At 41.3% G+C, this 18,549-nt stretch overlaps 1 protein-coding gene across 4 annotated transcripts in view; it reads left to right on the forward strand.

Annotated features, from left to right (window-relative positions):
- LOC120827247 (nuclear GTPase SLIP-GC) overlaps window positions 1-18,549 on the forward strand; it is a 37,878-nt gene that overhangs the window by 7,788 nt on the left and 11,541 nt on the right. For 2 of the 4 annotated variants that reach the window (XM_040189995.2, XM_078083790.1), the window contains 13 exons: window positions 2,085-2,291; window positions 2,408-2,583; window positions 3,102-3,192; window positions 3,278-3,365; window positions 3,493-3,608; window positions 5,569-5,742; window positions 5,839-6,011; window positions 6,203-6,326; window positions 6,488-6,596; window positions 6,697-6,830; window positions 7,142-7,223; window positions 7,338-7,415; window positions 7,496-8,489. In XM_040189995.2, the coding sequence (XP_040045929.2) occupies window positions 2,085-2,291; window positions 2,408-2,583; window positions 3,102-3,192; window positions 3,278-3,365; window positions 3,493-3,608; window positions 5,569-5,742; window positions 5,839-6,011; window positions 6,203-6,326; window positions 6,488-6,596; window positions 6,697-6,830; window positions 7,142-7,223; window positions 7,338-7,411 (1,548 nt within the window). In that variant the 3' untranslated portion in view covers window positions 7,412-7,415; window positions 7,496-8,489. Of the gene's footprint in view, window positions 1-2,084; window positions 2,292-2,407; window positions 2,584-3,101; window positions 3,193-3,277; window positions 3,366-3,492; window positions 3,609-5,568; window positions 5,743-5,838; window positions 6,012-6,202; window positions 6,327-6,487; window positions 6,597-6,696; window positions 6,831-7,141; window positions 7,224-7,337; window positions 7,416-7,495; window positions 8,490-12,047; window positions 12,173-15,333; window positions 15,554-16,032; window positions 16,115-17,507; window positions 17,615-17,768; window positions 17,814-17,955; window positions 17,990-18,161; window positions 18,255-18,355; window positions 18,463-18,549 lie in introns of those variants that run through there. The other 2 variants (XM_078083788.1, XM_078083789.1) reach the window with 2 other exon arrangements.

The raw sequence follows: 18,549 nt of genomic DNA on the forward strand, positions 1-18,549 counted from the left end.
CTACTGAGACACTCTGATGCACACTAGACACTCTTACACGTAGTAATGAAGTACTCGTGCGCATCTCACTAGTGCATGTAACAGCATCTTACTAGTGAACTAAGAGCATCTCACTAGTGTGGGTAAGATTTTTTAATGCTGGTCTAGTTAATGGGACCATGCGACTCCACCAGCACCGGGCGGTCAGCCTCATCTCACGCCGCAGAAAGCAGCCTATTCTCGGCCAGACTTCTAGGAAATTCTCCGCTTGTATTAGGGTGACGGAACGTCTGGATTATTGTCGGACCGTCCGGATTTTCAATGACCTTACGCGTATTTGTCCTTATTGGAGTTGCGCTGGGACTAGAGTTGCGCCCCCCTTCTCTGACAGCAAGGTCCGCGCCACCCCCCCTCCCCTAAATTGAAATCCCTTTGACAACCTGATTTACAGCCTCACGAAACACTGTCCTCTTTTGTGTTGTGTTCACTTTACCACACATGTAGATCTTACAAAGAAATATTCATTAATTCATATTTTGATTTTAAAAAGATGTTTATTATCCTTTGTAGTCGCTTTAAAGCTGATGTCCTACTGACAGTTTCAATGACCACAAGTTTACCTTTAATTAAAACACTGTTAGTTTTAATGCATAATTATAGACAGTATAACAAGACTGCACATTATGGATACAGACAAGATGTAATAGTGAGATTCTCTTACACACAGTAGTGAGATGTTCTTACCCACACTAGTGAGATGCTCTTATGCACACTAGTGAGATGCTCTTACACACACTAGTGAGATGCTCTTACGTTCACTAGTGAGATGCTCTTACACACACTAGTGAGATGCTCTTACATTCACTAGTGAGATGCTCTTATGCTCACTAGTGAGATGCTACGGTCTACCCACAAGTTTATCTTTAATTATAAACTGTTAGTTTTAATGCACAATTATAGACAGCACAACAAGACTGCACATTATGGATACAGACGAGATGTAATAGTGAGATGCTCTTACACACAATAGTGGGATGCTCTTATGCTCACTAGTGAGCTATTCTTACGCACACTAGTGAGATGCTCTTACGTTCACTAGTGAGATGCTCTTAAGCATACTAGTGAGATGCTCTTACGCACACTAGTGAGATGCTCTTACGAACACTAGTGAAATGCTCTTACGTTCACTAGTGAGATGCTCTTATGCACATAGTGAGATGCTCTTACACACACTAGTGAGATGCTCTTACGTTCACTAGTGAGATTTTCTTACGCACACTAGTGAGATGCTCTTATATTCACTAATGAGATGCTCTTACGCACACTAGTGAGACGCTCTTACACACACTGGTGAGATGCTCTTACGTTCACTCGTGAGATGCTCTTAGGTTCACTAGTGGCATAATCTTACGTTCGCTAGTGAGATGCTCTTAGGTTCACTAGTGGCATGCTCTTAGGTTCACTAGTGACATGCTCTTGCGTTCACTAGTGAGATGCTCTTACGTTCACTAGTGAGATGCGCATCAATGTTTCATTAGTACGTGTAAGAGTGTCTCAGTAGTCCTAAACGGCCCCTTATAATAAAGTCTACATTTATCTTTCAGTGGTATGCTGTGGAACCATCGATTCACTTTTTTACTACATCAATTGTTTTGACATAGTCTGTTGCTAAATAAAGACAAAACTGTGGTGATTGTCTTTGGTGCTCTTAATGAAAGATATAGAATCATTGCTCTAATTAACTCTTTCTCATGTAAAGTTACTCATCAAACTGGAGACTTAAAATCCTAACAAAGGTCAACATGAAACACGTGAAAGCGGTCTAATGCTACAATGATAAACATACTTACTATACCCAAAAATCTAAGGCTCTGTCAAAATCTAATCATTAGTAATTTTGTCACCCAAAACTTTACTTTTATATTCACTTCCGTTTTGGTATTCAATATGTATTCACCAAAGAATTGATTTTGCTTCTATTATTTCAATTATAGGGTTTCCAAAAAAAACTTGCTATTAGTAAAGCAGTTTGATGTTTGAGTCTGTGGTTTTGAGTGAAATCAGCTAACGTTGACGCCTTGATCTCATTTTACTGTTTATTGCAGGCCAAAAAGCTATTTGAAAGGTTAATCAGGTACACAAGAACCAACCCAGATAACGCAGGAGATAAAGGTGCAGGGAGGTGGTATTGGCCGCTCGTGAAGTGTGTGACCATTAAGGTGCCAAACGCTGATCTTCTTAAGCATGTCACACTCGTGGATCTTCCTGGAAGTGGGGACACTAACAAGAGCAGAGACGAGATGTGGAAAACGGTAATTTATAACATGAAATGCTTTTCATTGTGTGTTACTGTGTTGTCTGCAAACGGTGACTTTGTATTATTGCAAAGTGCTGATAACCATCATAATGAACTGTCGTATCCGTTCAGGTGGTTGGAAGTTGTTCCACTATCTGGATCGTGACTGACATTAATCGAGCAGCATCAGACAAAGAAGCCTGGGATATCCTGAAAGATGCCTGTAGCTACATGGTAAATGGTGGCCAGTGTAATCAGATTCACTTCATCTGCACCAAATCTGATTGTCATGACAATCTAGAAGATACGTAAGTGGTTTAAGATGCCAAAAGTACATATACATACATGTTAAAGGTAGTAGGAGGAATTTGTAAGTGGTTATGAAATAGTCTCAATAATAATTCTGATGCCTCTATATGATACAATATTATAAATCGAGACCATCAGCGTGAATATTGTCTATTTTCTACATATTAATTTTTAATGCTGGTCATCAGTTTTAGTCAGTTCTTCCAAGGAAATTCCTTTGGAAATCAAGAACTTGTTCTACAATCAACACAACTAACCAATCTGAAATAGTATTCTGTAACGTTGTATTTGTTATTAACAACTCACCTCATTTTTTCCAGACAACATTTCATTGAGATCACAAAATACATTTTTTTTTTTTTAAATAAAGTGATGCACGATAGAATGGTGGATTCGATAGTTACAGCTACAGGTTGAAAAGAGGTCTTTTAGACTTGTATTTTGGATGCGGAAAATAAGGTTTCAGTTCTCCAAAAACCTGTTTGAGGTGGAAATTAATGGAAACGTTTTCATTTAGTTCAAAAGCTGGTATTCGTGATTTCATCTTGAAAACAAACCAGCAAGCCAATGCCAAAGTGATGAAAGAATTTAACCAACTAAAGGTTAAGGTGAGTATTGTAGTGTGACAGAAGGTTTATCACACGTTGTCTACAGCTGCAAGCTTAACTTAAAACCAGAACGTTTTGTTTTCAGAAACACTTCAGTGAGGAAAGTTTCAAAGTCTTCACAGTGAGCTCCGTAGAGTTTCTAAATCAGAAATATCTAAATATAGAAGAAACTGGTAAGTGAAGTCTCCATATATGAGCACATTTACTTTATTTCTGATTTTGACTTTGACTTCATTGTAGCAAAAAAAAAAGAATAATTTAATTTTGGAATTATATTTGCAAACTGACATTTTTTTACAGAAATACCCAAACTTCAGGAGTTTCTGCAGGAGCTCAATGACTGTCACATGTTGAACTACGTGTCCGGAGCCCTCGGGATCCTCTCTCTGATTCAAGGGGCCAGCCTCAGAGGAGGGGTAAGATCAAGTGATCACATCATATTGACCGAATATAAAGAGGAAACGTTGTTAAGTAAAAGACAGACGTCCTAAATGTGTTCCATACATACCTTACATGTCATTTAGCTGACACTTCAAAGCGGCTTACAATAAGTGCATTCAACCATAGGGATACAAACTCAAGTAAGAAACAAGAAAGTGCAATTTCCTCAAATAAGCCAATTTACAATTTGCTATAGATAAGTGCCATTATAAGTACAATTTAAGTGCTAGTTTGTTAGTCTTTTAGTTGAGGTAGAGTCTGAAGAGGTGTGTCTTTAGTTTGAACTGGATGCGGGCGGCCACCGGTAGCCAGTGAAGAGCGCGGAGGAGTGGAGTAGTGTGGGAGAATTTTGAAAGGTTAAAGACCAGTCGAGCTGCTGTATTCTGGATGCGCTGCAGAGATTGAATGGTGGTAGCAGGGAGACCTGCCAGGAGGGAGTTGCAGTAGTCCAGGCGGGAGATGACAAGAGCCTGAATCAGTACCTGTGCTGCCTTCTGAGTGAGAAGGGGACGTATTCTGCTGATGTTATAGAGCGTGTATCTACAGGATTGTGTTGTCGCAGTGATGTTGGGAGTCAGGGAAAGTTGGCTGTCGAGTGTGACACCGAGGTTCCTAGCAGTCAAAGAGGGTGTTAGCATGGAGTTGCCAAAGTTGACCGTCAAGTCGTGGGTCGGAGAATCTTTTCCCGGAAAGAGAAGTAGTTCATTCTTGTCGGGGTTGATTTTCAGATGGTGAGCGGACATCCACTGAAAGATGTCAGTAAGAGACAGACAGAGATCCGTGCCGCCACCTGGGTGTCTGAGTGAGGGAAGGAGAGAATTAGTTGGGTGTCTTCGGCATAGCTGTGGTAGGAGAAGCCATGCGAGCGAATGACAGCGCCAAGAGAGTTGGTGTAGAAGAGGAGGGGACCCAGGAAAGAACCCAGTAGTAAGAGGACATGGTTCCGACACAGATCCTTGCCAGGTTACCTGGTAGGTGCGACCGTCGAGGTAGGACGAGAGAAGGGAGAGAGCAGAGCCTGAGACACCAAGTTCCTGAATGGAGGCAAGTTATTGTGTCAAATGCAGCGAAGAGGTCCAGAAGGATGAGGACCGAGGAGAGAGAGGCGGCTCTAGCAGTGTAGAGTTGCTCTGAGACAGCAAGGAGAGCAGTCTCTGTGGAATGGCCTGCCTTGAAGCCTGACTGGTGGGGGTCAAGGAGGTTGTTACGGTGGAGATTGGAGGAGAGTTGGTTAAAGATCGCACGTTCAACAGTTTTGGACAAAAAGGGAAGAAGAGAGACCGGTCTGTAGTTGTTTTCTCCAGAAGGGTTGAGGGTGGGTTTCATCAGGAGTGGGTTAACTCTTGCCTCCTTCAGAGAATTTGGAAAACAGCCAGATAACAGAGCATTGTTAATGAGACAGGTGAGGAACGGAAGAAGGTCAGGTGCGATAGATTGTAGAAGATGTGATGGAATGGGGTCAAGAAGGCAGGTGGTCGGACGGGCAGAGGTTACTAGGGTAAGAATTTGGTTAGGAGACAGGGGGGTGAAAGAGGAAAGTGAGGGCGATAGAGGTGAAGTCAGTGGGACGCAAGTAGTAGGAGGTTGGTTTGAGAAAGAGGAGCGTATGTCAGCTATTTTCTTGGTAAAGTAGTTGACAAAGTCTACCGGAAGAAGGGTGGAGGAGGACTAGGGGGTTTGAGGAGGTTGGAGTAGATCGAAAAGAGTTTTTGGGGGATGGAAAATGAAGATTCAATTCTGGATTGGTAGAAAGAACTTTTGGCAGCAGAGATAGAAGCAAGAACACATACATTTTACCAAGTCAGTTGCTTTCCTGAATTGTTTTGCTTCAGAGAGGCTGCATAAACAAAGTAATTTAAGAGAGGTCTCGCTCAAAATTGAGTAACTGTATGGTTTCATTGCTTTGAATGCTGAATGTGTTGTTGTTTATTACAGGCTGAGATAAAGAAAGATGTGTGCACAATCCTTGAAAAAAAGATGACAGGTGAACTTGACAAAGTCAGGAATCAAATGGTAGAAACTTACCAGGCTTTTGAAAAGTGCCTCAATGAGGGAGTTGAGAAATCTGAAAATTCCTGTGAAAAAGTCTTGGAGTCGGTGATAAATCCGGTAAGTATATAAATTAAGACTTCATAATTTTAACTACATCATTATTAATACATCATTGTAACAGTTGTTGCACAATTTTTTTCTGTTTTGTTTCAGAGAAAACCAGGAAGAGGTTTCCACAAGACACTGAGATATTTAGTCGAGCACAGTGGCATCCACAAAGCAGAAAAAAACAAAAATCCAAATAAGAAGGAACAAAAAAACCTGAACATGGCGTTATCTTCATACCTGACTGAGAGCATTGATGAGAAATTCAAGGAGACCTTCCCGTAATAAATAACTTAATAAAGACATAAAACCCTGTGCAGGCTGGTTGTACAAACTATCCCTGGAATTAACAGTTCATACATTATGCAGTAATAACAGTAATGTGATAAAATCAATTTATATTACTTCATTAAAATACAAAGTGATTATACAAAGTGATCATGAAATATTTCAATATGTTAACATGTTTCAGAAATGAAGTAAATTGTGGACCATTCAACGGAAAACTCAATTTATTTTCACTTGACACAAAGACGATGAAAATGAATCCAGAGTACAAAGATGTCGAACTTCAACTGGAATTCCTCAATGCAGAGGTAAAGGAAGAGAAGTGTACCATTAGTCCTTTGTGTAGCTGTAGCAGGTCAGAAAGGCCGAAGTAGAAGGGTGAGAAGAGAGGAGACACAAGAGGAGACAGATTTTTATATTGTCTTGGTTGTATTCAAGACATGTGGATCTTTAATATTCTCTCTCTCAGGAAGTTAAGATGAAAAAGAAACTCATCAAAATCATCCGCGAACGTAAAAAAACGATCTACAGCAGTCTGATGACAACAGTTGAGGAATCAATGCAGGAATGCTATGACGGTACGATAAAAGATCAGGACATGTAAAACATACGCACATCATTTACCATAATTGTGCCTATAATTTAATTGAGTTGACAATCGTATCTGTTTCATTATAGATGCAAAAAAATTGTGTGGAACTAACTCACTGGAAAAAATGAAGGAAACGATAAAGAAGCATTTTCAAGATTCAAAAAACCACATGTTCAAGATTGCTCGAGACGTCATGTTGAACCAACTGAGAGAGTTAAGGGTTTGTAACATTTTATAATACGTCAAACGATGAGGATATTTTAAACTTGTTTTGATATCTTTATCTACATTTCTTGGTATTCATCAATATGTGTGTGTATATTAATGTGTGTGTGTGTGTGTGTGTGTGTGTGTGTGTGTATATATATATATATGAGATAGAGAGAGAGAGAGAGAGAATTAAGGAATCTTTGTTGATAGTGCTTTTGGACTAAAACGCTGCACGCCACACTTTGCCCTTCATATTATTTAGGTTTTAGTGTCTGAAATACATATAATCTGTGAGTGATGAAGATATTTATAATAATTTAGAACAACATCCTGAAGGACCTGAAAGAGACAATGAAGGAATCAATCGAGCTGTCGCTCAAGACATCCGGTTACTCAATGCCAGGTAAAGGCAACAAAATAAAAACATGATAATCTCTAAAAATACAAAATAATTTTATCAAATTCCCAAATGTGTAACTAGCAGTGAACTTGATGTTAACATTATGGTTTTTTTTAGATGTTACAGCGGAGCTTGATATGGTGAAGAACCACTATAAAGGACTGAAGGGAAGCGCAGAAGAAGACCGGTAGTTTGGTAAAAGCTGTTAAAATATCTACATAATGACTCTGTATTGAGCTGTTCTGATTAACTCTGACGTTGCTTTTCATCACTAGTTCCAGTCCGCCAAGCTGACGAGCAGCTGAAGAGCCCGAACCCTTGGAAACATGAGGCCTCTGGATTTGGTCTCAACAGAGGTGTCAAGAAACAAAGTACAGATACCTCCTAACCTTACATAAGTAGAAATTTGGGGTATCTATACTTTACTGGAGTATTTATTTTTCAGACTACTTTTTACTTCTACTCCTTAGATTTTCACGTAAATATCTGTGCTTTCTACTCCTTCCATTTAAAAAAAAATCCTCATTACTTCCGGCTTGTCGTCGTTCAAAAACACACAAAAAAACTATTTAGATAAATCGCGCCACCCGGATAGAGTGAATGTGATTGTGGTTGGATGAGAAGTATAAACATATAACAATCCGACACCCTATTGGTTTTCTCCGAAATCACATCAGCGTGACGCCGGAACGGCAGGTGGTCGATTCCTCCGGTGGTGGCACAAGACAATCTCAGTTGGGTGTTTAGTGAAATAGATCGATCGATACATGTGTCCCTCTGCTGTCTCAGCGTCGCCTCTCTAAATATCGCCATGTTTCCATCATCCAAACGGCAGGTCACGTGATCTGAAGGCCTTCCGATCACATTGTAACAGACTGACATGTTCTGTGAGCGAGGTTACACATTAAGAATTTGTCCTTAATGGAATTTTGTTTCCCCCTGTTTCCCCAAAACTTTTACTTTTATAATTTAAGTAGTTTTTAAACCGGTACTTTTATACTTTTACTTAAGTAAAAACCTTGAGTTGATACTTCAACTTGTACAGAAGTCTATTTAAACCCTAGCATCTATACTTCTACTTGAGTAATGAATGTGAATACTTTTGACACCTCTGGGTCTTAACCATTTTTGTCAACTCATCTTTTTACAATTCTCTTCAATGTGTACTTTGAATTAGCTTGTGGTAATAGACATGCATAGTGATTTGATTTTCTCTGTTTATGTGTCATTTTAGTTATTAATTGACTAAAGTTTCGATGCAGACAAAAATGTGTGCGTGTCTGTGTGTGTGTGTGTGTCAAGGGGGAGGGGAGGGGTTAGCTAGGGTGGTTAGTCACACAGGGAGCACTTGCTGTGAGACTTAAATCCCTGATGGTTACAATGGATTCCATTCACCCTCCAGTTTTTCAGCAGAGCAAATATAAAAATTCCCGAAGAAACATCCGAAAAAACGAGTGAAGTGAAGAGTGAATGAGTGACATATAATTTCAGAGTCCTAAAATACATTAAGCTTTGGGCCAGCCAAACGCTGCGCTCACGGCAGGGCGAAATAACGTGCAGGCTTGACTGCTTGGAAGTGGAGGCTGGTTGACCGCAGTGACCTTGTCACGTCGCATCGCTACCCAGCTGTGACGCACAGGACACACACAACCAGGATGAAAACAAGGACATTTTATCCCAAATAATTCATTGTTTCAAGTTTTGAGAGGCTTTTGAGTTGGTGTTTCCCCAACAAACTAGGTTCATAGGGGCATCTCAATATATATGTATATAAATATATATATATATATATATATATATATATATATATGCTCTAATACATTTTATACATACATTTATATTGTAATATATTTATCCTTTAATATAATATATTTATAATAGTTACGATATGGATATATTGTATACTGTTATATATATATATATATATATATATATATATATATATATATATATATATATATATATATATATATATAAGTTGAAAGTGCTGTCATTCACTACAGACACCGAAATCCTTCACGTTAACTTAAAAACGGAATAAATTATATAGGTACAATTAGTAAAGACTGTCCTTGGCATGATAAAACTAAGTTTATTCATCCAATATTTAATGTTACATTTAGGCAAGGTATTTAAAAAAGATCTAGGAATTGCTTTGTCACTTTTGTCTTGGAAGTCAAGCCCTTTTTTATTTAAAAAAAAATGTAAATCATTGATTAATTCTAATTTATTGTTACGTTGAATATTAAAAATATTAACTATAACATCCACATGGTTTAAAAAAACGTTAAAATACCTCATTATTATTAAAATTATGAAATTACTACCAGTCACACAGAATTACACTCACCTAAAGGATTATTAGGAACAGCTGTTCAATTTCTCATTAATGCAATTATCTAATCAACCAATCACATTGCAGTTACTTCAATGCATTTAGGGGTGTGGTCCTGGTCAAGACAATCTCCTGAACTCCAAACTGAATGTCAGAATGGGTAAGAAAGGTGATTTAAGCAATTTTGAGCGTGCCATGGTTGTTGGTGCCAGACGGGCCGGTCTGAGTATTTCACAATCTGTTCAGTTACTGGGATTTTCACGCACAACCATTTCTAGGGTTTACAAAGAATGGTGTGAAAAGGGAAAAACATACAGGATTCATCAGTCCTGTGGGAGAAAATGCCTCGTTAATGCTAGAGGTCAAAGGAGACTGGGCCGACTGATTCAAGCTGAGCAACTTTGACTAGGTAGCTAGCTTTGACGAGGTATGCAGCAAAGCATTTGTGAAACCACAACACGCACAACCTTGAGGCGGATGTGCTACAACAGCAGAAGACCCCACTGGGTACCACTCATCTCCACTACAAATAGGAAAAAGAGGCTACAATTTGCAAGAGCTCACCAAAATTGGACAGTTGAAGACTGGAAAAATGTTGCCTGGTCTGATGAGTCTCGATTTCTGTTGAGACATTCAGATGGTAGAGTCAGAATTTGGCGTAAACAGAATGAGAACATGGATCCATTATGCCTTGTTACCGCTCCGGCACCGAAAGGGGAACAAGCCGACACACGCCGTCCGACCTGCCAGCGCCTGCACATGAACACACGTTATTACCGTGCACGGATGGAAACATTGACGCGCAATAAATTACAACATACCTGCACGGTAACACAATTTGCGCAACACCAGAGACTGTGCAGAGCGTCTGCAGAACCTACGGCCAGGTAACCCAGAAGAGGAAGGTACGCACCCGTAGCCAGAGAGAGAGAGAGAGAGAGAGAAGGCAGACCAATCCCTCCTTACACGAAAGCCAATTAAAAGGGACAATACCGCGAATGGGCAGAGCTACTGGGAAAGTCATCCTGCTACACTTATACAAAAAATACATTAGGTCACAAATGAGATATGAAATGTGCAATCAGGAGAGACTTCAGAGTAAAGGTCCAACGTGTAACTTAAGCAAACAGATTTAAGCCTAGAAACTTTATTGGGAGACTAACGTTTTAGAGCCAAGTGTGTCTTAATAGTGAGAAGAAGTAAGTGTGCAGTGTTGCCAAAAAGCATTCCAACATCTTCAGAGTAGTGTGGTGAGGTTGACTCACGTATCTCCACATAAATTACATATGGCAGTTGATGTGAGTTTTGAGAGCAGTTCAGGCGCTTTGTGGTTATCGGGGCACTTGTCTCACCCCTGGTGGTTCAGCTGGCCTGGCACAGCAGAGTTTTGGCATTGACTAGGCTTCAGGACTCTAGGAATGAAGATAGGATGTATTTAGAGAACTAATCCACTGGGACATTAAACACAAGACATTTCAGTACAGTACAGATAGAGCACCTGTTAGTAGTGGGGCTACACAAAGTAAGATGGACCTCTGCTGTCTGTAGACAGTAAGTACACATGCATACCTGGGCTCTGACTCTCTCCTGCAGGGAGCGATCTTGTGCTGAGCAGGGGCCTCTCTTCTGTGGAGCTTCGGTCTGGAATGGACGGATGAACTCCTGTGTATCCTAAGCGCACATATATACAGTACACACTGTAACATACCGTCACTAACATGATCATTCATTTACTGAATGATTCAATTGGTTGTGCACGTTGGTTGTGAAATCTCAATCCACATTCCATTAATATTGTAGGATATTAGAAATAAACTGACGACCTGGTTCATAAATGAATAAAAATGCATATAGTGAACAACAGAATACAGCCATGATTCTGAAACTGTGTAATCAATAAAGTAATGACAATATTGTAAAACCACTGTAATTCTGCAACTGTAATAGAATAATACCAATGTACAGTTATGATTTTATTTAATGTAATGTAATCAACTGGAATGCATGCATGTAATACTTGCACAACAACTGATATTGACTGAGGGTCATTCGAAATCTGAGTTACATTGAACTCACCAGAAGACCACTCCCAGGGGTGTTGACACTAACTTTCACACCTTTAAGCATTGTTATAAATACTTGTAGGCAACCATTGTTCTCGAGTTCGCTGGTGGAGATGACAGACGGGCTCTAGGGATGGTCAAAAGGACTGACCTGGCCTGTTGGTTGCTGAGACCAGCGGCTCCTCAGCTGAGATGTTCTTTTTACCACAACACCATCTCTTTTATTAAATACATTTGATTTTAACCTTTCGTTATGCGATGCCCTCTGTCCGTGCGGCGTTTCTTCATTTTTGAACACAACAATATTAATAGTTGTATTAATGTCAATAGTTATTATATACTTTCTAATAACTAAGCCAGATCCCAACATGTGTAACATGCAACAACACACACCCTCTTGTCTACTTGTGCACACCTACCAGACTGAGCCTCGCTCAAGGTTTGCTACCTGCCCATGTTGGACTCCACAGATAAACAGGAGTCTGGATCAAAGGCGAGGACACACTGGAACTCACAGCACTGGGAAAACCTGGAAAAAGAAACATACTCTAAATGTAATTGTTTGACCGTTTCTATTTTGAGCCTCCATACACACGCTGAATTCACATTGAGCTCTTTCTCCAGTTGGTCTTGTTCGAACAGTGACCGAAGTGTTGTCCGAATAGAAGAAGTAATACTCAGAGTTAATACACAACAATACTATTTTTGTCTTTTATGAACATGGTTTCACGGACTGCAACACAGTATTAAGTGAGCATGGTTAAGTGGTACCTGTACTGTGTCCAAGTGATGACTCATGCAACCTCATATGGTCATCATAACATCATAACCGATTTACATTTCCATAGTAAATAAGTTTCTTATGTGGTTTAGATTGATTGGTCAGGATTGTTCAGTTATCTGGTGGCTTTTCTCCACTGTGGGTTCATCCATCCATCCATCCATTTTCAACCGCTTATCCGGGGTCGGGTCGCGGGGGCAACAGCTCCAGCAGGGGACCCCAAACTTCCCTTTCCCGGTTCACATCTACCAGCTCTGACTGGGGGATCCCAAGGCATTCCCAGGCCAGTGCAGAGATATAATCTCTCCACCTAGTCCTGGGTCTTCCCCGGGGCCTCTTCCCAGCTGGCCGTGCCTGAAACACCTCCCTAGGGAGGCGCCCAGGGGGCATCCTCACCAGATGCCCAAACCACCTCAAGTGGCTCCTTTCGACGCAAAGGAGCAGCGGCTCTACTCCGAGCTCCTCACGAATGGCTGAGCTTCTCACCCTATCCCTAAGGGAGACGCCAGCCACTCTCATGAGGAAACCCATTTCGGCCGCTCGTACCCGTAACCTAGTTCTTTCGGTCATGACCCATCCTTCATGACCATAGGTGAGGGTAGGAACGAAGATTGACCGGTAGATCGAGAGCTTTGCCTTCCGGCTCAGCTCTCTTTTCGTCACAACGGTGCGGTAAAGCGAGTGCAATACCGCCCCCACTGCTCCGATTCTCCGGCCAAACTCACACTCCATCTTCCCCTCACTCGTGAACAAGACACAGAGGTACTTGAACTCCTTCACTTGGGGTAAGGACACATTCCCTACCTGGAGTAGGCAATCCATCGGTTTCCTGCTGAGAACCATGGCCTCAGATTTAGAGGTGCTAATCCTCATCCCGACCACTTCACACTCGACTGCGAAACGCTCCAGTGAGAGTTGGAGGTCACAGACGGAAGATGCCAACAGGGTCCCATCCTTACTGTACACAGCTTGGATGGTTCCCCGTTTCCCCCTCCTGAGGTGCCGGATGGTCTTCCAAAAGCACTTTGGTGCCGACCGAAAGTCCTCCTCCATAGTTACCCCGAACTCCTCCCATACTCGCTGCTTTGCCTCCATCACGGCAGAGGCTGCTGCCCTTCGAGCCTGTCGGTACACTGCAACTGCCTCTGGAGTCCCACCGGATATCATAACCCGGAAGGCCTCCTTCTTCAGTCGGACGGCTTCCCTGACCACCGGTGTCCACCACGGGGTTCGAGGGTTACCGCCCCTTGATGCACCTAAGACCTTGAGGCCACAACTCACTGCCGCGGCTTCAGCAATGGAGGTTTTGAACATAGACCACTCTGGTTCAATGTCCCCTACCTCCACAGGAATGTGAGAGAAGCTCCGCCGGAGGTGTGAGTTGAAAATCTTTTGGACCGGGGCCTCCTCCAGACGTTCCCAGTTCACCCTCACTACACGCTTGGATTTACCGGGTCTGTCCCGAGTCTTCCCCCATCCTCTGACCCAGCTCACAACCAGATGGTGATCAGTTGACAGCTCTGCCCCTCTCTTTACCCGAGTGTCCAGAACATGCGGCCTCAGATCAGACGATACGATTACAAAATCGATCATTGATCTTTGGCCTAGGGTGCTCTGGTACCACGTACACTTATGAACATCCTTATGTTCGAACATGGTGTTTGTTATGGACAATCCGTGACTGGCACAGAAGTCCAGTAATAAACACCCGCTCGGGTTCAGATCAGGGAGGCCATTCCTCCCAATTACGCCTCTCCAGTTATCTCCATCGTCACCCATGTGCGCATTGAAGTCTCCCAGTAGGACTATGGAGTCCCCTACTGGAGCCCCATACAGGACTCCATTCAGGTTCTCCAAAAAGGCTGAATACTCTGAGCTGCTGTTTGGTGCATATGCACAGACAACAGTCAGAGTTTTCCCCCCCATCACCCGAAGGCGTATGGAGGCGACCCTTTTGTCCACCGGGGTAAACTCCAATGTAGCAGCACTCAGCCGGGGACTTATGAGTATCCCCACACCCGCCTGGCGCCTCACACCATGGGCCACTCTGGAGTAGAATAGAGTCCACCCCCTATCCAGGAGTGTGGTTCCAGAGCCGAGCCTGTGCGTAGAGGTAAGCCCCACCAGATCCAACTGATAACGCTCCACCTCCCGCACAAGCTCCGGCTCCTTCCCCCCCAGAGAGGTTACGTTCCACGTCCCCAGAGCCAGCATCTGCCACCCAGGTCTGTTTCGTCTAGACCCCCCACTGTCACTGCCACCCTTGTAGCAGCGCACCCGACCCCATCGGTTTCCTCCACCGGTGGTGAGCCCATGGGGAGTAGATTCTTGGGCTGCCGCGTCACTCCTTCGGGCTGTGCCCGGCCGGGCTCCACGGTAAACCCGGCCACCAGACGCTCGCTGTCGGGCCCTCCATCTGGGCCTGGCTCCAAATGGGGGCCCCGGGCTTCCTCCAGGCCGGGTAACTCCTTCCCTCTTCCGTTTTTTCATGGGGTCTTGAACCATTCTTAGTCTGGCCCCTCGCCTGAGACCACTTTGCCAAGGGTAACCCTACCAGGAGCACAAGGCTCCCGACAACACCATCCATGTAGTTAGTAAATTGAGGTTTTTTCACATGGCACCCTAGAGGTCATGCAAAAATAAGTTTTTCAGACATAATCTTAGGTTACTAATAATTGTCAATACACGCGTCTGTATTTTTCAGCTTGCTTTGATTATCTGCAGCACAAGGCTCAGTAAGTTAGAAAGGAAGAGTGCAAACAATAACAACAATGTCAACACACAAACGGCTTCAATGAAAGAAAAACAAACTGGGAAAATAGACGCACCTGTGCAAATATTTAAATAAGCACCGACATTAACTTTACTTCCTCATATGAAACCTGTCAAACCGGTTTATGCCTTCATCATATTGTTCTTGTCTTTCTGTTGCAGCAACAAACCATGTGATCTCTTGTCAGTGCACCGATAAATAAATTAATCATTCAAACGGGAAATGCATCGTGGGAGGAGTTTCACAAACAAGAACCCTTTAGGTTTCATTTCTTGGGTGGAGTTGGAGTATTTTGCAGAGCAACGGGAGTTTCATCCCCGCTGCAGTTTGACAAAGCTAGAGGAGCGGCATTGATCCACATCTTTGACCTTCTCGCTGCAGGTAAACCATAGAATGTATATCGTGTCTTTAATGTTAATCACTCTTATTGACCGTTTGAAAGCTGGAAGATCTTCACCGTGAATAATAAACTGAAGGCTGCAACGTCGCACGCTAGAATTTGAGGATGGAAGTTGTTCCCACTCGATAAAAAGTATAAACTCTTTAGGACAGAGAAACATATTGACAGATCTTTATTATTTATAAGGAATATTACTGAAGAGTGATGCCACTAATCGGCTCCATGGTTGGGGAGGAGCCAGCTGGTAGTAACCCTACCAGAAACTTGTAGCTTTTTGGCAAAATTCTTGTTCAATCAGCGTTGAGATGTCTAGAGAGTCTTCCTTTCCCCTGTAACTCTTTTCTATGGATAATTCCTTGAGATTGCCAATAGCAGTTTCATTACTTATTATTTTCATTCAGTGAAATGGGATTTTCTGAAGTTGCAGTGGTTGATTTTAAACTTTTTGCTTAACTTGCAGTTTCCGTTGGTGGTCATGGATGATTTTGTTCGTGATAAATTAACTGAATGGGGTCTCTGCAAGTGGATAGAAAAGTTTAAAGGTAAAGTATTACTGTGCCTCTTTTTTAGGAAACACATTCTATACACTGTTTATATGACCTACTAATACTGAAACATCTACAGAATTATTCAACTATTGGATGATTTTCTCAATTGGGACTGGAAAAAATAGTCTCTGAAGCAAAAGTTGTCTTCTTCTGTTTATTCTCGCGAGGGAATCCAAGTTGCAGCTCAGTGGCAATTTCTAACTTCAACAAATCAGAGCATTACAGTCTTACTTTACATACACAGGGAAGACCCCTTGGATTTATTATGGTAGGGATAAGGACACTGGCATCCAGGGGGGAGCCTTGGAATGTATAGTCACAACATATTACTCACCAGATTAATTTATTAGTTGGTGACCGGAGATACACTCTCTCCTTCCTCCACACAGCTGTAATCATTCATGAATAAATTAGATAGATTAGATAAATTAGATTTTTGCGTGTCTCTTTATTCAGACATTTCTCTTCGTGGAACTAAATTGGTCACTACAAAACTTTCGACAGTTAACTGTACAAAACATTAGCATCATTATGTTTCACCATCACACCATGAAACATGCTGCAATGTTAATAAGTGTCGACTAATCCTTGCAATTCATCTCTCTGTTCAGAGAAGACAAAGGCATCAAAGACAAAAAGACTGAACAATTTAAAGTGTTGTGTTCAAAAATTCTGGGTAGCCTTGAAGAAGAATCCGAGATGAAAAAGTTAGAATAAAAGATATTTAATAAAAATAGTTGTGATACCGTATATTTCCCGAAACGAGGGCTACATGAGCCTCAGCAGTCCACAGGCTATTAACAGCTGTCTGCCAACATTTCGTCAGCAAATGTTGGCAGACAGCTGTTAATGCTTAAGCTTGTGAGCCAAAAACACAGGATAACATCACATCATATACTTTTTTCATCACACAGGCGGAGTCACCTCTCATTGGTTAAACATGCTGGTGTTTGATTTATTATAACCGTCCATTTTGGACTTTCAATGTAGTAGCTTCCACCAAAGCAGGTGTTGCTTTGTACAACTTGGTACCTGGTATGGCCTCTATTTTGATTTACTGAGGAGCCCTTTTTTAAACTTACATTCCTAGTGGGGTAATAAAAATACAAATAACACTTTGTCCTAAGGCTCGCTGCTCCTTGTTGTTGACATCCTTCTAAGCATCATAATTTACACGTAGACATTCTTTAATAATAAGTGTGTGTTTTTTATAAAACACATGATATTAAAGATGTCTTTCTACATAAACATTTTAATACCAAGTGTTTATAGTACATGTATGTATTTCTACAAAAGGGACACATTAATTAAGCAAGTAACCGCTTGTCTGTATCTAATCAATTATTTTTGCTCGACTGAGATTAAACTTTGAAATTTTTAATTGCAGAAGAAGAAGTTGACACGGAAAGTTTTTACTGTCTGGATGATCAACAAATTGCCAAATTGATCCCAAAACTCGGACCACAGGCAAAATTCAAGAAGAAGTTGTTGAAGGTAATGTTCTGTACTCTAAACAGAATTTACATAAATACTTTATATATAATTTTGGAGCACAGAATTCATGACACATAATTGATAATAATATCTAATTAACAATAATAGCATGCACTTGAATTCTAACATATATTTACTATTATGGATTTACAAGGAACAAAACACAGCAAATCCAGATAAATCTGATGCGTCTGCTCAAGTAAGTTGAAAGAAGTTTCAAGCACTCAGGTATCCCAAGGAATTTATTATGAATATTTAAACCATATTTTCAATGTCTGCTCAAACTTTTAAATGGCCATTTAGTAGCGTATTGAAACACAAATGTCCATGTTCACCCTCAGGTCATTGCGCCCAGTATTGGAACAAGTAATAAAAGTGAGAAGCACTTTATCTTATTGATTACATGTTGTGTTCATTGAAGTTTTCAACTTCTTGCTTTGACTCAGCAACTATATTGAGACGTTATATTAATATTGTGAGAGGCGGATGCAAAAAACCTTTCTTATTCCTTTTTTTTCCACCCACCTAACCAAAAATCCCCAATAAGGAAAGAGAAAGTCTGATCTCCAGGGCGAGTCCTTTCAACAGCATTCACGGACCAAAAAACAATGCCTTGCCAAAGGACCAAGATCCTACTCAGGTATTTATAATACTATCCAAACAATCACAACCTCAAACCTACCAAAGGTGTTAGCATTTCTATATAATAACTTTCCTGAGATTAAACTTTTTTTTTTGCAGAACAAGGCTTTGCCAAGGAAAGCTTTTACTGTCTGGATGATCAACAAATTGCCAAATTGATCCCAAAAGTGGAACCACCGGCAAAATTCAAGAAGAAGTTGTTGAAGGTAATGTTCTATACTCTAAACAGAATTTACACAAAGAATTTATATATCATTTAGGAGCACAGAATTCATGACACATACTTGATAATA

Source organism: Gasterosteus aculeatus, chromosome 11 (assembly GCF_964276395.1).
Source record: "Gasterosteus aculeatus chromosome 11, fGasAcu3.hap1.1, whole genome shotgun sequence".
In the NCBI taxonomy this organism is placed as follows: Eukaryota; Metazoa; Chordata; class Actinopteri; order Perciformes; family Gasterosteidae; genus Gasterosteus; species Gasterosteus aculeatus.